The following is a 21667-nucleotide window of genomic DNA, read 5'->3' as shown; positions in this document are numbered from 1 at the left end:
GGAATGGGAAGTTCAAATGTTGCCAATGAAATCTCAGACTAATTAAATGATTATAGCCTGAAGGGAAGGGCACCCAAGACTCCACTCTTAATCTTACCAAGAATAGCTTCTGTGTGTGATGAACAGATGGAAATATATACCATATTTCAAATGAAAAAATGTAAGGAGTTGTTTAAGAAAAATCAGCTCCACTTTTGAATGAGAAAGGAAGGATAGCATTTCTTTATGAAGCCCTTTTCAGCTTTTTGCAGAAGGAGCAGTAATAGGTAAGAAGGCAGTGGAGGACTGAACTAAATGAATCATGCTAGGCCTTCACTTGCTCAGCTATCTAGAGGTGGCACAGAAGTAACTGACAATGGTCACCACTGCTTTGTGAGCATGTACCATGTGCCAGATATTCTTCCATGCTTGTCTTATCTTCATTTTATGCACAAGAAAACTGAGGCACAGAGGGGTTAATAACTCAAGAAATAAGTGGCAGAGTGGAGGGTGTTGCCTGTAGGGAAACAACAGCAGCTGTCAGTCCTAAGGCAGGGGCAGGAGTCCAAGACTGAGTCAGAGAAACTGAGGTCCACATCCAAACTACCCTCCAGGAGGGACTTCCTGTTTCACAGTATGTTGAAATGGAACTTTCTACCTAGAAGACTGGGGCAAAAAGAATCTGTTTTGTCGTGGCACCTGGCCACCTGTCCTCCTAGACAGTAGCTCCATACTGCCCCTCATGCCACCCGTTTCATGCCCCCAGGATAAATGATGGCACAACTCCTTTTAATCTTTAGTCTTGGGTTGTGTGTCCTTTCTCTTCATAATACAATGGGGTTTTTTTTAGATAACAACAGGTAGTGCATATTTCTGAGGATTAGTGGGACCAGAAGACATGACCCTACAATTTCCTTCTACTCTGTACAGGGAAGCCTTCTGGAACCAAGTCAAGCCAATCTTTCATTTGGGACCAGAGAATCTTCTAAAGTGCCAAAACATCTTTTAGAAAAACATTTCAGTGTTATTTCTCTATGAGTCCTTTATTTTAATGAAAATTTGGCACATGGAACTTTATATTTTCTTAAATAATATTTCTTAAACCACCTTGAGAATAATTTTTATCATGTAAACTCCCTCTGTTAGTACCTTTGATAGCTGCGGTATTGTTTGTTTCAAAACATTTGTATAGCTCAAGTTCATGTTTCTGATGGAAAGATAAGTTTATCTGGATCTTAGAGAATGTGGTCGCTGGGCATAGAAGTCATTCCCTGCTACTGAAGTTTGGAAGATTTATTCCTTGGAAATTGCAACTAACCTAAGCTGGCCTGGATATCATTGAACAGTCACCTTCGGATTAGTTCTATAGATGCTCTAAATGGGACATGTAATTGCTCAAATTTAGCTGAAGTCCAGCCCATGACGGATAACACGGGGTATTCATAGATCACTCTTAGACTGTTGCTTAAAATCATTCACCACCCACATCGCATCAGCTGAGGATGAAAATGTGAGGAGTCATCCTATTTTAGGGCGACTTCAGTGGGATACAGTGACTGAGGTTTTGGATTTGGTTAAACCTACTTTAGTGGGAGCCTAGAAAAAATATGATTTGTGTAAATGGTTAGGCTAAACTCAACGGTGACTCTAACCATTCTAAAAGCTGTGGAAGTTCCTATGCAGTGTCAACCTAAGCAGGAAATTTTTGAGCACAGAAATAAGGAACAGGGATTAAATGTGACAGTTTATTGTACTCTGCAGAATCTTTACATGGTAGGGTACTTTATTCCAAGTGCTTAGTTGGAATTTAGTACTGATACCCATTAAGTGACATAGTAATCACTCCCCTCAACCAGTAACCTTGACCTTCGGTCAGACGCCTTTGGACACACAAAAGCAATGGGGAACCTGGTTAAAGTCCATGTCACAGTCCTTTTCATGTGGAGATACAGTTCAAGGTACCTCTAAGTCCTTGCAACAACTCTCCTGATCTCAGGTTTTCCTAACATCAGTCTCTCTTCCATGGCTACATTCTTTTTATTCCTCAGGAATAACTATATTTTTTTCCAGGCATGAAAGCCTGAGTCCACATTGACAATCTGCTTAACTAAATCTCAACCCTTTTGCTTCCAATTTTACTATGCACTGCACCCAATAGAGCTATGTTGTAATTTTGGCCAACATCAGTTGCCACTTCTAATTTGTGACTTCTATTTATATAAGGTGAATTAATTGCTGGCTCTATTAATCCTGAAAAATCCATGAATCCTTGATGTTCAGTTTGCTTAGAATGAGTAACAGTGTATTTGTTCCTTCTCAAATATGACTTCTTGCCGAGGTTTAGATGAGCTCCTTTTAGATGACATGCCTTATATCTTGGATGATTTGTTCACTTTCATGTTCCCTAGAATTTATTGCTAAAGGTTGACAGGAATACTTACAGTTGGGGCTCTAATATAATCTACTGAATGGCAATTAATAAATAAAAATGGTTACTATAGTTGACAGAGGAACTAGGCTTTCTCAGATAGTGTTCGTCTTCATATTTTCACCAAACTTCATGTCAGACATCCCTAGGGATTGATGCTGTAGAATTTTTTCTGTCAACCCCAAAGCTTTTAAACCCCAAACTCTTCAAAACCACCAACCTCTACGTTACTTTTTGCTTTCTTGTCAGAAATCATCTTAACCAATTTCTGTTTTTTCAACTTAACCTTCCTTTCTGAGAATATAAGAAATAGGCCTCTTTCTGGATATAGTAGTAATGTATTCTCAGTATTGATGACTTGCAAGTAGCATCTGAAACTTGCCCCTGAAATTTCTTATAGTTTTTTTTTTTGGATTAATCTCATCTCTGTTGTATTTGTGGAAGATACACTGTCACCTAAAAAACTCAGTGTTTATTGGCATCCTATGTATTTGTGCAAAGTGTAAATTTGCCACTTGTAAGTTAAGATGAAACTATTAAAGGACATTTGATTTTTGCAGTTTGCCTACTTCACTAGGCTCTAGGCTAGTATAGACTAATGCTCTCATTTTAGAGATGTGGAATCTGTCAGCCAGTTTAAGTACCTTGACCGTAATCAAGTAGAGGGCAGAGGCCAAGTGCATCTTTAAGCAGTACAGAGCAGAAAAGCTGGAGTTAAGCTGCCTACAGATAATTCCCAGTTCTAGGGCTAATTAAGTGCCTTTATTAAATAACTTACTAAATAACTTTGGGCCAGTTATTTCACTGCTCCCTGTATTCAGTTCTCTCATCTGTAAAATAGGGCTAACACTAATGGCAGTTGTTTAAGGATGAGAGTAAGTTAATACAGGTAAAGCACTTAAAACAGGACTAAGCATGGCTTTGTTAGCGATTAGCATTATTGTCATTATTGTATTTTGAACATTTTAAGAACATAGAGAAGGGTGTGTATTGTTATTGAACATTATGAGCACGTACATATGCATAAGGCCTTTACTATACTTCTTTTGTATTCCTTATAATACCAAATACTGGGTTAAGCAACTAGTGGTAGTATTCATGGTAGTGGCAATAGTAGAAACAAAAATAGTAATGATAATAAAAAAGATAATGCTGTTTATTGAGCCATACTGTGTGCTAGGCTTTGAAGTTTGTACTTTATGTACATAATCCCCAATATGTGTTCAATCTGTATCAATTGAAAAACTGCAGTATTTTATTCCCAGAAGTGTAAATGTAGCTTCTTCATGATAGCTGACAGTAATCTCGTTCTTAACTGGAGAGGATCGTGAGCTTTGGCCCTCATAGAGTTCCTTCCATCTCTCAATTACTCCGTGTACTGCTGGAATTTATATAGCCTCATCCTGTTATACACCACTGGGACCCTGGCTGTGGATGGGAGTGGAGGTCAAGGCATGGGTGAAAGGGGACAAAGCAAGTGAAATAAGTGTATCTGAAAACGAATTCTTAAAATTGACTTAGTTTTTACTTTTCCTTTTTTGAATTTTAAATTATATAAAGGAAGTTGTCCCTTTCCTAGGTACCCAAAGAGAAATATATTTGAAACAATAAGCATTGACACAGAAAAGTTGTTTATCTTTCTTGCTTTGTTTTTTTTTCCCATTGACTAAATAAATAGCTTTCACCATACATTAACAGCCACTAGGGAAAGGTAAAGAGTTTAATCACAAAATTAAAATCACTGCAGTGTTCTTTGATTTCTGTGTGTAGTATGTATGCTCCTTAATCATAAAAAAAAATGATGGAAATAATGAAATAGTGTAAGGGAGTTCTTGGGATAGGTACTATGAGAGAAGTACTCATTATCTTAGGTACCCTCTGTGGGTCTGTGTGTGCATGTGTGTGCGTGTGTGTATACTCACACACAGTCATGTATACACTATCATACATATAATCTATAGATTGCTATAACCTTTAAGATTCATATATATGTGTATGCATGTGCACATATATACACATGCATATTTATTTAATATATGATATACATTATCATTTAAAATCTTACCACAACTTTATAGAAAAGGAAACTAAAGGTCAGAGAAGTCAAGCCACTTGATTGAAGTCATGAAAAGTGGCAAAGCTGGGGTTTAATCCCAAGTCCCCACTCACTTAACATCCCCTTTTTAAGATGCCCAAACAGAAATTTGGGAGGGAAAAGTAAACCTTTCCACTGCCCTGCACTATCTCACTAGGAGAAGACTAACCTTTTGCCCTTTCCTTTCCAGAATCTCCAAGCAAAGATTTCGGTCCCACTCTGGGATTGAAAAAGTCTAGTTCCTTGGAGAGCCTGCAGACTGCCGTTGCTGAGGTCAGGAAGAATGAACTTCCCTTCCACAGGCCCCGACCACACATGGTCCGCGGTCGCGGCTGCAACGAGAGCTTCAGAGCAGCCATTGACAAATCTTACGACGGGCCTGAGGAGTTAGAAGCTGGTAGGGCAATGCGCTTCCTTAAATGGTTTCTTCATCTCGTTATTACCCGCGAATCATAAGCTAGAATGTGTGCTTAACTACAGAGAAAAATGATTTAAGGATTGCAATTATATTTTTGATATTAAAAGTAATTCATTTTCCTGATATGTTTTGCCCTTTGGCTTAACGAACATGGAATTGGATAACGCAATATGCAATTTATTTTATAGTGCGAACACTAAAGAAATGTTCTCCTTCACTTTTCTACAAGGACCAGCTGTCATTTACCCTTAGGGTAGGAGCACTAAGTATGCACTTCTTGACATTCTTATTCGAGTCATTAGAACAGCATCAACCTGAGGACTGACTGCATTAATTGGTGGAAGTAGTCGGGTTATATTTGTACTCAGAAACCTCTCCTGGAAATAAACTTGCCCTGTTTGTTTCCCAGCATATGGGCTTTCTGAGCAGACCAAGGTTAACAAGCTGGCTTTCAGAGAGATTAGAGTTTTACCACATATCAAGCCTTTTATATTGCAGCTAAGCCAACCCCAGTGTCAAATCTGGCTTGAAGTAACCAGATTTAGGCAGTTGGCTCTTCAAAGGGAACAAGTAGCCACATAGAAGGGTAAATTCTGAATGTTTTTATTCATTCTTTTGTATTTTACATTTTAACTTTTCTTGATATCCTAATATTAAGTGCCTCTGCCCATGCGTATTGATTTTTTCCTCTGTACAGATGGTCTGTCTGATAAGAGCTCTCACTCTGACCAGGGAGCTCTGAACTGTGAATCTGCCCCTCAGGGGAGCTCTGAACTGGAGGACGCAGAAAATAAAGCCAGGAAAGTAAAAAAAACAAAAGAGAAGGAGAAGAAGAAGGAAAAGGGCAAATTGAAAGTCAAGGAGAAAAAGCAGAAAGAGGAAAATGAAGATCCGGAAAGAAAAATAAAGAGAAAGGGATTTGGCGCCATGCTGAGGTATGGATCTGCTCTGAGGGCTAAATTGGCTTTGTTTTGTTTTGTTGGTTTCTCCTGGTGAAATCACTTCTCTGCAGGCATTCAGAAAAAAATGCAAGCTTTCCTTCCTCTTCTGCTAAATGCATAAAGATCTAAACTGTGGATGCTCTGATCCCTTTTCTGCAGAAGCAAAAGGAACCTTCTTGGGTGGCCCCCTTAGCTCATGATGATGACAGGAAACTGTAATAAGTTTGTTGTAAAAGAAAGACCAAGGCTTGGTAGAGGCCGTCCCCGTGCCCATATCCATTGGTGCCAAAGTATTATACAGATAAATGAAATGCTTCTCCTGTCAGCATAGGGGAAGCAAAAGGGAAGGGAATCCTAAAACACCCCCTTTGAATTTGGGAAGGTAGGGTAGATGAACCTCACCCCCCACCTATTAATTCCAGGAGTGTGCATAGCCAGTCCTGTGGGCACCTTAGCTGTCACCTACAGAGGCACTGTGGTGGAGTGATGTCACTGGGTCTGGTGTCAGATGGCCCTATTCTGAGTCTGCGACCGTCCACACAGGAGCTTGTAGGCTTCACACACATCACTTAACTTCCCTGAGCCTTACTTTCCTCCCATTCAGAATGAGTCTAGCGTACCTGCTCTCCTACCAGTGGGGTTGTGAGACAAGACTTCATATGCAACAGGCCATCGACTAGGCATGGCTTAGCAGGGGACAGTCAGAAAACAGTTTTATCTCTTCTCCAGCTACCTGAGAATATGCCCAGTTGATGCTGTCTAGATGTCCACAATTTGATGAAATCTCAGTTCTCCAGCTGATGACTTTCTGGTCAGTTTGGGTGTTAAAACAACTTGTCAGAGTCTAAAACATCCAATCTAATGTAAATCAAAGCCATCCCCCTCCCTGCCCCTCAAGGGGGCAGCCCCTAGGATGACCTGCAGTGTGGTTTCAAGATTCCACCTCTCAAAGTCTCTGGAACCAGCAGGAAGGGAAGGGCATTACTAAAACAAGGATAGAGTTTTATCTACCTGCTATTTGTGTCTGGTATAATTTGGCTGTCAGGGACCCTTTGTGAGCCCCTGCTGTGGATTTTCAGGGGGCACCTCATTGTGCCTGTCGGTGATACAGATTCATTTTCCCCTTGAATTCCTGCGACCCTTTGACCTCAGATAGCACAGCCCTGAGGTCTCCTTATCCCAGTTGGTAGACTTCTAGATGGTGTCTGTCTGAGATGGCTTTAGCCTAACTTCCTTCTGCAGGCTTTCCTTGGCTCACTAGAGTCCCTGACCTCCTGCTCTGCCCAATGGTAGGCACACAGCCTGGTGCCATGCCTGCCTTCCTGACCCACCTGCCGTAGGGGCACCCCAGCCAGCCTGGCATCTGCAGACATCTGCAGGGCAGAGTCAAGCACCAGCTTTGGACCTCCCCTGTCAGCAAATGCTTAAGTCACCAAGCCAGCAGTTCAAAACAGGGCTGACAGTCTCCTTTCATGCTATTGCCTTCAAATTCTCTCCAAATTTTCTTGTAGCTGCCCCACTTATTTTGGGGGGTGGAGGGGCAAGCACCCTTTCCATTCCTTTCTTTACTCCTACAACTTCCCCTCACAGAAAAGCTTTCTCTCAATCTGTGCCTTCTCTTCCATGGGCTGAAGATGAAGGATAGAAGGTGATAGTTAGTGGACCAGTTTGACCGCCTCTTATGAAACCCTTAGGAGGCCTTTCAATTGAGAATGCTGAGTGGTGGTTATCATCAGATATTCTCAATTTGGGATATTCAAGTGAAATTTCAGACAGCAACAAAAAATTCCATTCTTATCTGATGTGTGTGTGTGTGTGTGTTTGTGTGTGTGTGTACACACATATATATCCTCTCTCTAGGTAACATTGGACAAGTTATTTAATCCTTTTTTGCCTCAGTTCCCTCATCTGAGACATGAGAATAATAATAGAATCTACCATTATTATGACAATGGCATTTGTTTAAATATGTAATGTGTATAGAACACTGTCTGGCAAATAATAAACATTCAATAAATGTTAATTATGGTGGTAAATGAAATTATGCCCCCGAAAAGATGTCCATGCCCCAATCACTGGCACTTGTGAGTATGCTATGCTGCATGGCAAAGGAGAATTAGGGTTGCTGATCAGCTGACCTTGAAACAAGATTTTCCCCCGTGGGCCCAGGGTAACCACAGGAAGCCTTAAAAGTGGAAGAAGAAGATGTGACTGGGAAAGAAAGGTACAGAGAAATGCATTATGTTGCTGGCTTTGAGGTGGAAGGAGACCATAAGCTAAGGAATGTGGGTGGTCTCTACATGGTGGAAGGGTTCAAGGAAATAGATTCTTTGTGGAGAACTTCCAGAAAGTAATGTAGAATGCCAACTCCTGAATTTCAGCCCATTTCTGTTGTTTAAGCCACTAAATCTGTGGTAATTTTTTACAGCATCAGTAGAAAACTAAGATAGTTATTGTCATAATTATGATTACTGTTTCTACAATATTATAGTAATTTATAAGGAAAATAATTTCCCTCATTAAGGTGTTAAGAAAAAAATTACAAAGATTCATCTAGAGTAGTCTATAAATACAAAAACTGCTGGAGCTTCACAGGTCCCATTTGCTAGGATATTACTAAATTAAGCCTTAACTTTATATTTCAGATGATTTGATTTGGCAGGCTCATACTTTATTGCCCCTAATACAGCGGCAGATCCTCTCTTTGTTGTCCAGTATTGCACTGTATTTTCCTCCGGTTGAAATCACAGGTCCTAGGTCCCTTAGACACCTAGCAACTTGGGTTTTGTTTCCTTCTACTATTTTAGCAAAATTAAGATATTAAAGGTGGTGTTTGATTTTATCTCTGGTGTAAAAAGAGCAGCTGTTTCCCATAGCCCTTTGCATCAGAGTCTGTGAGCATATTGGAGCTGCTGCTATATGCACATTTTCAACAACAAAGAACACAAAAGCTGTCACCATTAGCCAACAGATTTTACTTTAATTCTCATCTGTTTCTCAGATGCTATTGACTTAGTTTCTTTCTTATTTAAAAAAAGATTGATTGCTTTCAGGTTCTCTAGGAATTAGATGTGTGGTTTAAATGCATGTTATTTTTTCATATCTATGTTTCCCAGACACACTCCTGAACACAGAACTTTAATGTAGGTTGTGCAGTTGCCCCATGTACAGTGGCACCTGGCCAAAGGCATGAATGGGGATTGAAGTTCTGCCCCACTCCCTTCACCAAGCCATGGATGATGGAAGTGCAAACGTGTCAACACGGTCTTTGTTTTTGCTTGTCAAAAGCTAAGCATTGTGTGCTTTCTGCATATTAGCTGGTCCAGTCATGTTGGTGATGTGTTAGTAGGTGCAGTTTAGCTCATTAGTTCATTTAATCTACTCCTGATCCTTTGGAAAAAATTATGGGGTAATCTCATTAATGCCTATCTTCATATGTGTTGTCTGGTTCCAGAATACCTATGCTTTGCTGATTTCAGAATTACCTCCGTGCAGATTCAACTATGGCCCTTACATATACCATGAATTATTGTGGAAAATATGCAGCTCAAGAACCTACCAACTTTAATAGTGTCCCATTATGCTCTTTTTACCAGCTATTAAAAGAGAACAGTTAGGGGATCAAGGTGCTTAAATGTTCCCTTTATGTGTGTGGGTTGCTTAAGGCATTGTATCCTTCATGGCACTACCATGCAGAGAGAACATCTCTGGTTCCCTGCAACCAAAGAGTGAGGTTCAAACCCTCTCAGTAGATAAGCCCATTGCTATCAGCCCTAGAATCCCTTCCGAGGAGCCAGAAGATGTTTGCTATGCACTTAAAAGAAACATCCTTTGGCTAACAAAATCTTTCCCTGTTTAGAGTGGAAAAACCCAGAAACCAGTCCCTGATTTCTTCATTATTTAATAATATGGTTGATCCTTATATTCTTTAAACTGAACTCTGTCATCGATTTGTGTTTATAATCTACTTCTTTATATCATAGCTGCTGTTGTCTCCTCTTGATATTATAGGACACTCACTTCAAAAACATGTGAATTGTCAACTTGTTCTGGACCCTGAATGGAAAGCTTTTATGTTGATCAAGTCCCCCTTCAATAACCATTCTGTGTTTGGTGCCAAAAGGAAGTGTGCCTCATAAACCCCTTTTTAATGGATTAACAAGTAACAAAGTGAAAAACCTGCCAATAGGAACTTCATCTCTATTTTTAAAATTTGTTTGCCCACCTTTATTGATTAATAACATATATTGTGCATCTACTCTTTGCCAAGCACATTCACAATTATTCATCATTTATGCAACGCTATTTATTGAAGACTTTATTTTGCATCAGGCATTGCCCTAGGCACTGGCATACAACGATGAAGTCTAGTTTTTTGGTACTTTTTTTAATCTTAATAAAGGAAGGAAAATCAAATACTTTTTAATTTCTTATGGTAAGTTTTAAAATAAAAATAAGCAAAATATCACATAAACATATAAACTGCTTGTAACAATGAATTTCCCAGGAAGTGGTGGGACATTTGCTTAAGGACCTCTGGGACAAATAGTACCTTGTCAATTCAAGGGAATCATCAGTCAGTTTATTCAGTGCCATACAAGACATCCAGGTCATGACTCTTATGGAATTTACATGCCAGTGAGGGAAAAAAATGACTAACTCAAAGTAACTGAGATTATTTCAGACTATAGTAGATGCTATAAGGCAGGTAAAGCCAGAGGGGGTGGTGTTATTCCACTCCCAGTAACTGTGTAACAGTTTAATAGAGTGCATCTGCCCAGGCTACACTGAATTCTCAGCAATTACCAGAACTTAGCACACTGTGGTACTAATGCCCAATCATTTTATGTCTGCTTTATTCTTTTCTTTTTTGCAGCTTATTATTTTTAAACCAATTTCACATAAAGCTATAATGAAAAACTACCACAGGTTTTGTCTTTGTTAGTAGACAAAGCCTATTGTACCTGAAGTAAACATTCTGCAGACGCTATGTGGTCTAAAATCTAAATGGTAAACCTTGGTTTGCAGCTGTTTGTATCAACTCTTCCTCCAAGCCCTTCAGTTGAATATTCTGTTATTTCTTCTTAACTCAGCTAATGTAGGTATATCTCAGGGATACACCTGTTCAGTTTCTCCACTGAAAAACCTAAGTCACAGACTTTAATGACAAAGTTATTTTTTTCAAATCTGGAGACATCAAATTTTTAATGCTAAAGCATCTATGTGTCATTTGTTTTATACTAAAATATACTATATAGCTTGCTGGAACTAGGGCAACTCTATCTATGGCATCCTGCTGTGAATTGTTTTAAATAAACACACACACACCCTCTTCTACCACCACCACAAACAACAACATAGAAATCACTGCCACCAAATTAATACTTAACCTAGTTAAAAACCTATCCCTTCTAAGCTGTGTTCCTTAATTCCTTGACTCTCAGTGTAACCCTCAGAAAACTGGGGATAATAACAAATCCTGGTCCAAATTGTTGTGCAGTTCCTGTTAATCTGTGTCAATTTAAAGCTATCAGTACAGGGCCTGGCTTGGTAGGCCTTGGTTCTTGTCTTTCCCCATGGCCCGACCCCAGCCAGTGCACCATCAGATAGTGCCTATCAAATTTCTTCAGATTTTTTTATTACTCCTCTCATATTTTGAATTTTAAGTTCACATGCTGTTTTCTTCTTTAGCCTGGGCAATTTTGCATAATAATTTACAAGTAATAACATAGCTAAAATCATTCAGTCATTTATATTTTATAAGCTTTAAATCTACCTCTTTCCAAATATAACTGTCAACTGTGTTTAAAGGTTATCTAATCACTTGGTGGTGCCAAACACAGATAGAAAATGGACTGTAACAGAGAAATCATTTTTTTCTTTTCTTTTCTTTTTTTCTCTACGTATTTCTGACCAGAATGCATGGATGGGTTTTGGACTTGATATTTTTAAGGCATGGCTCATAGGTATCTCATTGGGCTGCCTTGGAAGTTGTCTATTAATACATTACCCATAAAGATATATTTTGACTTGATTTTTAAATTAGGTTAGATAGAGGGAATACTTCCATCTCCAGGGAGCACGACATCCGCCTTACATTTCTCCTCTTTACCTTGATCCCATAACGGCTGTTACAGACCTCGTATACAATAAACGTAATGTGGTCATGCCTGTCATTACCTCTTTGTAGATAGTGGTTGTAAAACGTCTGGGTATCCCTTCAACTTTATGGCTGTGCAGGGTAACCTAGCTAATGTAGCCAGGCCAATGAAATTTTAACAGTCATTTCCCCAAAGGCAAAAGGCCAACAACAGGCTAGAGATAAGGTGCTTTGTTTCATGAAGTGGAAGCCAGCTTGCAACATGAAATTTCAGATGAAAAATGAAAGCCAAAGTACGTCTGCAGTTCCTAATTCAGCTTCAAGCTGGTTATAGGAATACGTTGAAAATAGAGACTTAAAGATCAGAGTAAAATGGCTGCATAGGTCAAGCCTGAGAGAAATGTATGACAATGGCAAAAGAAATAAATTTGCATGTCAAATACCCCAGGAGCAACCATCCATCCTTCTCTATGGCTCTGTGATTGCAGAGGAAAAGAAATAGAAGCCCAAAGCACATCAGAATCTTGTTAGGCTCATATTTTGTCTCTTTGGAAATTCTGAACTTCCTCACCTCACAGTCCATCTTAAATTATTTACTCTCTCTTTCATGATATGAGCCATGAATATTTTGTTTCTTCATTTTGTTAATTTGCCAGTTTTCCTTTGAGCTAAGTGCCCTAGCAATTTTAATTTTTCATTTGAGCTTGGAAAAGCAATGACCCTTTTTTTTTTTTGTATTATTACTATCACAGGCCCGGGCTCAGAATGCTACTTTTTATGACCAGCAGTGTTGAGCCCATAATGAAATTGCAAAATAGAGAGTGTAATATACCGATATTGACTTCCATTAAACCCAGTGGCGTGATAGCTGATAATATTTATATATTTATGTATTATCCATCCTAACTTTTGTCTGTTTGCTACTAAGCACCAGACAGGAAAATTAGCATCATAATATGAATAGATTGTGAACAGGGAAATGTAAAGAAGTAGAGAGAAAACCCATGTGAATAGGACAAGTGATAGAAAATGATGGAGATAGATTCAAGTATGTAACGAAAAAGTGTAGATTTAATTTGGATCAAACAAATTTAGAATTGTTTGGTTGGCACTTATTTCTTAACGAGAAGACCCAGAGACAGATGGGTTGCTTATCTGACGGGCTGAGTGCAAAGACGAACGAGCTCTGCAGTGCCCAGCGTGTAGAGTCTGTTTGGTGTCGTGACTTTAATAATCTTTTTTCAGCTGTCAAGCATTTCTGCAAATGTTTGTTTATGGTTCTTTCTGGTTTTCTGAGTATATGTTCACGGAGGGGTGAGGGTCATGGAGGGAGTTAATTAGTATAAAAATGTATGGGTAGCTTGTTTTCAAAATCATTTTAAAAGCTGATTGCTGTTCATCGCCTTCCCCTCCTACCCTATGCAATGTTGATTACTCTGTAGTTCTGTTTATGGCTGTCCAAAGCAGGATGATTTTTTCATATTTACCACAATAAAAAATGATCACGTAGAGTGTCAACCAAAGGCTTATTTGTTTAATTAGGATTCTCTTCTTCTCTTAATATGCATGCACAACTCCCATTAATGTTAATGTGAATTAGGAAAGAGCACAGAAGAAGAATAGACCCCTTTATCTCATTACTTTTCTTGGATAATGAGGCTTAGATTTGTTAACAGATGAGAACTAAAATCCAGTGGAAAAGAAATTGGCTTAACTTTTAAAGAAATTGATATGCTTAGAAGAACTTTCAGAGGCACTAAAATGGAAGGTATACATTAATAAATAAATTTCATTAGCATTTAAGGTAAAATATAATCATTTAAGATGCCAGATTAATAAAATGCAAAGGATTTCCTAATGGACCTATTTGCATGCTCATATTGAATAACTAATACAAATATTAATAATAATTTTATTCATATATATAAACACTCATAAGATCCTAGATGGACTGTATTTGCTTTGTTCCATGTCCAGCATGTCATGTCCTTGCAAGATGTTTACTTAATACTATTAAAAATTACATGTATAGATTTAATAATTTGCTTGAGGGAAAAATGGGATTAGTTCTTTGTTTAGCACCTTGTATCTAAGAACTTCAATGTAATTTACTAACATCCATCTTCAAGATACTTGGGAGATGAATGTGGCATATAGTAGCTTTACTTTGCAGATAATTAAGAATGAAACATTAGGTGGTGAAATGGCCTGCCTAGAGCCAAACTTTGAGCTGGTAATAATACCAAGAACTTCCCTTAATCATTGCTATTCTTATATTAGCATCTAAAAGTGCATTGACACCAGCCATAATTCTGTGAACACTTTCACACACCATGTAGAACCCATCCTTCTTAATTTTTGTCATTTGTTGGGTTTTCCTGTCTTAAGTCAACATATGAAAGAGCAATTTAATAACATGAGATGGTTCATGATTAAGGAAAGAGACTTGAATCTTTGGCAAAATAATTGTCACTGTTTTCCTCATAGAATAAGAAAGAAGCTTCCCAGAACAATTAGAAACAAGTATAGGAGATACACAAATTGAAAAATGGTTAAGAGATATACAAATGTTATTGGATTGCACATCTAGGACTGTTATCTCAGCCAGGCGAAATAGTATCCACCAGGATTTTGGAGACAATCCAGTTTTGCTTCTCTGCCAGCTGCTGATCATTTCTGCACCGTGGCCTTGCCTCAACCTCAGCCTTGAAAATGGCTAGAACCTAATTCATCATCCACCCATCTAAGTCACCAGCGCATCCTGACTTTCCTGATTCTGTTTGAGGCACTGCCAGGAATCCCATGACATCCGGGATGCTTCCCTCTTCCCATTCCCATCCTTCCATCAGCCAGCAATCCTGTTGATACTTGCAAAATGCTGTCTCTTACATCTGAGCCTTCTTTTCCATTCCAGTGCCATATTTATAACTAGACTGTTTCAATAGACTCAAAACTGATTTGCCTGCTTTCTTCCTTTCTTCAGTCTAGTTCATCCTAAGCATAGCTACCAATCATTCCTTCATGCAGTTATTAAATACTTAATGACTACCTTCTGTGCTAAATGCAATATGGCACAGTGGCACACAGTGTATCCTCTGGAGTCATCCTCCAGTCTGGTTCAAATCCTAGCCCTGTTGCTTTCTGGCTCGAAGTCCTTTGGCACCTGCTTAACCACTCCGTGCTTCAGTTCCCAATCCTATGAAATTGGAATAATAATAGAATCTACCTAATACAGTTGCTCTGACAGTGTATTAGATGATATATGAAAAAGGCCTGGCACATAGCACATTCTTAAAATAATCTATTAGGAGTATTCTGCTCTAGGAGCTGATTCGCAGTTACCTAGTAGTTCTCAAAAATCCAACTGTATTCTAGAGTCATCTGCAGAACTCGTTGAAGTGACAGACCACTGGATCTTATCATCAGAGATCCTAATTCATTAGGTCTAGGGTAGGGCCTGGGAATCTCTGATGATTCTGATGCAGCCAGTTCCAGGAACCTCCATTTGGAAACTGCTAATTCAAAAAATTCAAACTATTTTGTTTAACATTCAATACCCTCTATATTCTTATCCCAATCTATTTCTTTGTCATTGTTTTTTGCTCTTCCTCTCTACAAACTTACCACTGTAACCAGATTAATTGTTCCCCAAAACAAGCTTTGTGAAGCTCTAAGATGGCACACTCCTGTAGGATGCCCTCCCCTCCTTCCTCTCTCTCTCTCTTTCTCTGTTTCTAAGTCCCGTCGGGCTTCTGAAGACTTCCTTAAGCCTTAATTCCTTTATGAATCCTTCTTTGACATGCATTTCTGTCTTGTGCATCAAAACTCTTATAGTCCATGTCATCTCATTTGGTATTTCCCATACGCTGGTTTGGTTTTCCATCTGGGGTTTACATGCCTGTCTCATGTCCTCAGTGGGATTGTACATTCCTTTAAGCAAAGGGATGCTTTTCACAGTGTTGGCCCTTAATAAGCTTTTGCTGACTGACTGGCTTACATGGTGTGCTAATTGAAGTAGGCTTACTTGGATATTAATGTGTTGTGCCTTTAGTCATTCTAGATAATAGTATTGAAAATAATGAAGACAGTGGAAGTGGTTCAAAACTAAGAAAGAGGGTGAACTGCACTGGGAGTTAATTATTTTTCTTAATTTCTGCTTGGAGAAAAGGTTGAAGGATGAGTTAACTGGTAATAGTAACCAGCTGTTCTCCATCTCCACTGAGGACAGTGCTACAGAAAATGGGCCAAAATCACTATTAGAAAAAATGAGGTTAGATATAAGAAAGAGGATACTTTTTAAGCACTGGAATGAGGTTTCTGAACAGGTTGTAGAATTGACCTCCCTAAAGTACTTTAAAAGTAGGAAGGGTAAATATCCATCTAAAATTATACATTTAAAAAAATTGACTATCAGATCACTACTGAATATCTATTAAATGGTACTCTGGGGGAAACCAGAAAAAAATGTACAACATGAACCTTTTGCTTAAACTCAGTAATTAAGATGACCTATAAATGTGAAATTCTTAGCAATGAAAATAGGATATAAATTAAGAGCCAAATTATGAGGTTATGACCATAATTGTGGTTGGAATTCAGATGTATACCCTCCAACCCCTTCTGCCTCTCCAGGCTGATTTTCTAAGTTGACTGGAGCAATCCCCAGTCTTTTTCTGAAATAATTTATTCAGTGCTATTGAGCAAACTGATAAATACACAACAAGCATGTTGTGATTATGCAGCCAGTCTTTTATTTCTTCCCTGCCCTACCCTTCCTTCCCCTCCCTACCTTCCCACCCATTGCTAATATGCTACTGTATAGTCAAAAAGTTATTTGGAAAAGAAAAAGTAATTTTAATAACACAAACTAAAAACATTTATACTACAAATTTATAAAAATACGTAAGAGTGGATTCTTTTAAAGAAAACTTGAGTGAACTCTTCTGTGTCTTAGTTTTTTTTTATCTCTGCCTTAATCTGAACTGCCATCTATTCTCCTAAGGCTTTCTTAGTATCTTAAAAAGCTACATAGCTCCAGAAATCAAAGCAGAAATATCTTGGCAAAGAAATGACTAAAAACAATACCCCACTAGCCAACAAAATAATCCTTAAAAATATTATATAATTCAATACTCAAGAGAGAGCTGGAGGGTGCATTGACCAGAAATAATGGTTGTAACTGATTGCAGACAGAATCACCAGTGAACAGTAAAAACCCTAATTCTGGGGCTTTTGGTATTAGTTCCTCCCATTGATAGGTTTCCTCTCCCCCAGGGACTATAATTTTCCACTTTAAATTTGAACTCTAGTCAATGTATAGTAGAAAATCAATACATTAGATTTGTTCTGTTTTCCTTTTGCCTCCTGGAATTTTCAAAGTATGTGAAGGAACAGCTTTTATGATGAAGATGGATTTTAAATGAAAGGGGTGGCATTGACCAATTTCCTAGAACTTTGACCCAGACACTCCACACAAGACTACTGATGCCATCTCCTGCATGTCCCCTCTGTTATGCCTTCGTTATCCCCAGTCTGTAGAATATATAATGTGTACAGTGATATGATTTCTGACATTCTTTTGTAAAGACTCTTCAGCCAGTTAAGTGAAACTTGCTACATGAATATTTTTCCTATTTATCCTACCTTCTCCTTTAGTTTTGTTTTAGTATTTTCAACTGCAGCTTCTTTCTCTATATTGTGACTCTAGGGAAGGCAAGTAGGTGAAGAACTCTCTCTCTCTCTCTCTCTCTCTCACACACACACACACACACACACACACACACACGTGGAGTAATCCAAGAACCTAGAAATTTAACATTTAATAGATGATAGTTCGTGCATTGTTAAAAACAAGCAAAGGTACCAGGAAATTGTTGCGACAGATGAAGATGTGTGGACACAGTAGGTCATTAGCATTCCTTCAGGCAAATTAAGCTCCCTCCTGCAACAGATTAATCCTTCAGTCAACCTTCTAACTCCAGCTCACCCAGCATCTTCTCAGTCTCAACATGCCCAGGATACACTTCATGGAAAAGTCCTTGGCTGGACCTGATTACCCTAGACCTATAGCAGGGCTGGTGTCACCTTGGTATTTTCCGCTAGCTTTGTACTACCTTGAGTATAAGAATTGTGTCTTATGAATTTTTGTCTTCTTCCCAATATCTCTGCCTTTGCTTCATTTTCCTTCCCTCTGCCTTCCCCATATATATCTTCTCGTAAACATAACCCAGTTGTCAAGTTCCTCCTGGTTCCAGTCTGCTGCACTAAACACAGAGGTAGACTAATTATCAGCAGTCTCTACCCTGCTGACTCTAGTCAGCTTTGAATAAATGCTCTCACATCTGGCATCTGGTAGCCCGGCCAGAGAATTCATTAAACCTATGCTCTGCACAACCATGGCCCTTGAAGTACAAGCGCCCTACTTTGTTGGCTTCTACTCAGGGGTCTGCCTGTGCAGTAGCATTGCCTAGAACCCTCAGTCCTCTGGAAGCTCCACTTTGAACCCCATTGTCTTTGACTAGAGCACTGGTATTGTGGAACTTGCTCATCTCTAATAGGTCACTCCCAGAACACTAGCTCCTAGCTCCATCTCCATCCTTCTGTGTCTAGTTATGGGACATTTTCCCTTGAACCTTGTGTACCTTATCTGACTTTCAAGTATTCATCTGTCATTTGCTTTCCTCACTGCCATGGAATATGCTGCTGAGGGAATATGCTTGCACAGACCAGCTGGCTAATCTCCCTACGTCAGCCTCTGTGTTTGTGGGATTCCTCCAGCCATTATACATCCCAGCTAGCGGGACTCCATCTAATCAACTTCCCCAGTGATCCTATGGTATTGGGCTTATCTAACACCAAATTTCCTATTGCTCATTGCCTTGCCCAAAGTATACATTCAACAGTGGATGGCTGAGCTAATTCTTGATTCCAACAAATCCATTCTAGAAATAGTAACTGACAATCAGGTTTTACTTACAGATGCTTCCACAGGCTGATAAGATTTTTTTAAGTGACAAGTGATGTTTGTAGTCTTTTTTTTTAATCCAAAGTACTCATTTTTAAAAACTCAAGCATTCAAAAAGAGAGAAACAAATTTTTTGAATACTGGAATCTCTAACAGAAGGAGCTCTCTTTATTTTGGAAACACAGGTTAAAACTTACTGATAAACTCTTCTCTTTAGTTTTGCATCTTCAGTGCTAAACTTTAAATCTAACTGTCTACCATGTTTTATTCCATAAGCGGTATCAGCATAAAGAGTAATAGTGATAGGTTTTTAGATGTTAACAAAAATTCTAATAGACTGTTTAACAATAATAAAATGGCAGGTAGATACCATTTTTAATCAATATTAGCATGAACAACTACCAATAGAGAGGATGAGATATTCTTGTCTTTGTGAATTATTATTTATGGCTGCCACAGCAGTCACACTGAAGTATATTTATTTTACAGCATAGAGACATTGATTAAATGCACATAGCACCTCAAATACAGTTGACATTTTAAGTCAAAATTGTTAGAGACACTCAGCCATTCATTTAAGATGTTGCTTTAAAAAGGTATATCAGCTGATTGTTAATGGCAGAAAGTCTAGCTGGGCCAATATGTCAGTAAGTTGATCCTCTACTTTCACTGGTGTATATAGCCTGGCTAAATTTGCCTCCTTTGGGCAGTCGTATCATTTTTCTGTATCTGGTGGGAAGATCACCCAATGAAAAACGTCTCTTGTGTGTGTACACCAGAGGTTCCAGATTGCTCAGAAAGCATTCTCTTATTAGGATAAAATCATTTTTTGGTTCTCTTCCCATAATTTTCCCTGCCTTCTCTGAAAATCTTGCCTTCCAGCCATCTAATCTGCTTAGGAAATAGGTCTTAAATAATTGATGACAACTGAGGCTGAAACATTAATATCATTTAGGGATGATGGTTTTGGTAATGTATATTGCTGCATGTTGCCAATAGACCAGTGACTTTAAACAACATGTTGGAGTATTCGTTGTTGATTTATAAGATTGAAGCCAGTATTAATTGTGTCTGAGAGCATACTTGTATACCGTGTCTATGAATTCTTTGATCTGTTTTGTTATTTGTCTTTTTAACCTGAGAACTTAGATCCTTGAAATTTTTTATTATGAAATAATTTTAGATGTATATAACAGTTACAAAAAATAGTACAAAGAATTCTTATATACCTTTCATCCAGATTCCTCAGATGTTAACATTTTACCATATTAGCTCTAGCATTTTTGTTCTTGCTTTACTTTCTCTCCACATGGATGAGTTTAGAGATACAGGCATGCATTCCATTTTTTTTCCTGAATACTTTGTGAGTAATTGCAAACCTGATGCCCTTTTACCCCTAAACTTACTTTGAAGGTAGCATTGCATCGTTGTATTGTTTTTATCCTGTATTCGAGAAAAGTAAAGCGCTGGCCTCAATTCAACCATCAAATCAGCAAAATCAGAAATTATAAAATGAGGAAGATGGTGATTTCAAATACGATTACAAGTCAAGAAAACCAGTATGTATTATTCTTTATTTCTGTGGGCTATATTATGACCATCTAATATAAAGCCCTAAATTAAGTCAGCATCACTTTCTAGTAAATGAGTACATATTTCTAAGAGTAAAATGTATTTCTTTGACAGTTAATGAAACTTTAAAAGTAAGACCTTTGCAGAAAGGTGCAAATATTTCATTTTTGTGATGAGGCCTCATTAACCATTGAATTTAGTGTGCTGTGCTTGAATGTGATGGTAAGTAGGAAAATGTCCTGCTGGTTATTATTATAATTGTGCTGTAGAAGGATTCTTAGAAATCCAGAACTGTTTTTTCCCAGATTTCTTATCCTTTCCATTTTGCTACAAATGATTTATTGATAAGACTGGAGGAGGAGCTGGGGAAGCAATACCAATCTGGCCACCTTGGAGCTTTTATATCTGTGCATTTGAAACACATTTTGAAAACAAAAATGTACAAAGATAAATGTAACATGACAGTTACAGTGGAGTTAAATTCATCCAGGAAATTTATAATTTGCCTAATCAGGAAGGGCGCTCCAGAGAAATAGGGTGTATTCTGCTGGTCTTTTTTATTACATTTGTTAGGTTTTGGGGATGCTTTATAGTGGAGAGGCCACCTCCACATGTATCTGACTTTAGTCAAGCTCTTGTGTTTTGAGAGAGAAGGAGGCACAGTAATATAAGTATGTTATGTAGTACTTATTATATTATATCATATCATATCATATCATATATCATATCATATATTAAATATATTAAATATATTAATTGCATTTATTATTATGTTATACTATATTTATACCATATGATACAGGTGTAGCTGGTAGAGGGTGTGGAGGTATCCATCTGTTGAGAATCAGTACTTAAGAAAATCCCTGATTCCTTGAATATTATTCCAGCTTTTACAGAAAATAAAGTACCAATATCCAAGTCTGTTCCTCACCACAGGTCTTATCCTAAATTACATGAATGAATGTAGTGATAACAACTCCCCTATGCACATGATCACATATTGCTGAATTTTCCCATATTGCTAACTAGAGTTAGAGAGATAGTTTGATTTGAGGTAAGACAAAAAACTAAGACATAGTATAAACCCTCTGCAGAATCCTTCTCTTCTTTCTGTATGTCAGGATTTAATTTGTCAGAGCAGCTGAAACCTACAGTGTTCTACTCAACTTG

General features: G+C 38.2%; 1 protein-coding gene across 10 annotated transcripts in view; it reads left to right on the top strand.

Annotated features, from left to right (window-relative positions):
* Nucleotides 1-21667, top strand: part of PARD3B (par-3 family cell polarity regulator beta) — a 1156296-nt gene that overhangs the window by 885487 nt on the left and 249142 nt on the right. For all 10 annotated transcript variants that reach the window (XM_037009251.2, XM_037009249.2, XM_073218305.1 and 7 more), the window contains 2 exons: nucleotides 4693-4899; nucleotides 5618-5855. In XM_037009251.2, coding sequence (XP_036865146.2) covers nucleotides 4693-4899; nucleotides 5618-5855 — 445 coding nt within the window. The remainder of the gene's footprint in view (nucleotides 1-4692; nucleotides 4900-5617; nucleotides 5856-21667) is intronic.

Source organism: Manis javanica, chromosome 12, assembly GCF_040802235.1.
Source record: "Manis javanica isolate MJ-LG chromosome 12, MJ_LKY, whole genome shotgun sequence".
Classification (NCBI taxonomy): Eukaryota; Metazoa; Chordata; class Mammalia; order Pholidota; family Manidae; genus Manis; species Manis javanica.
The sequence above is the reverse complement of the archived record's forward strand: the minus strand, read 5'-3'. Positions and strand labels throughout refer to the sequence as shown.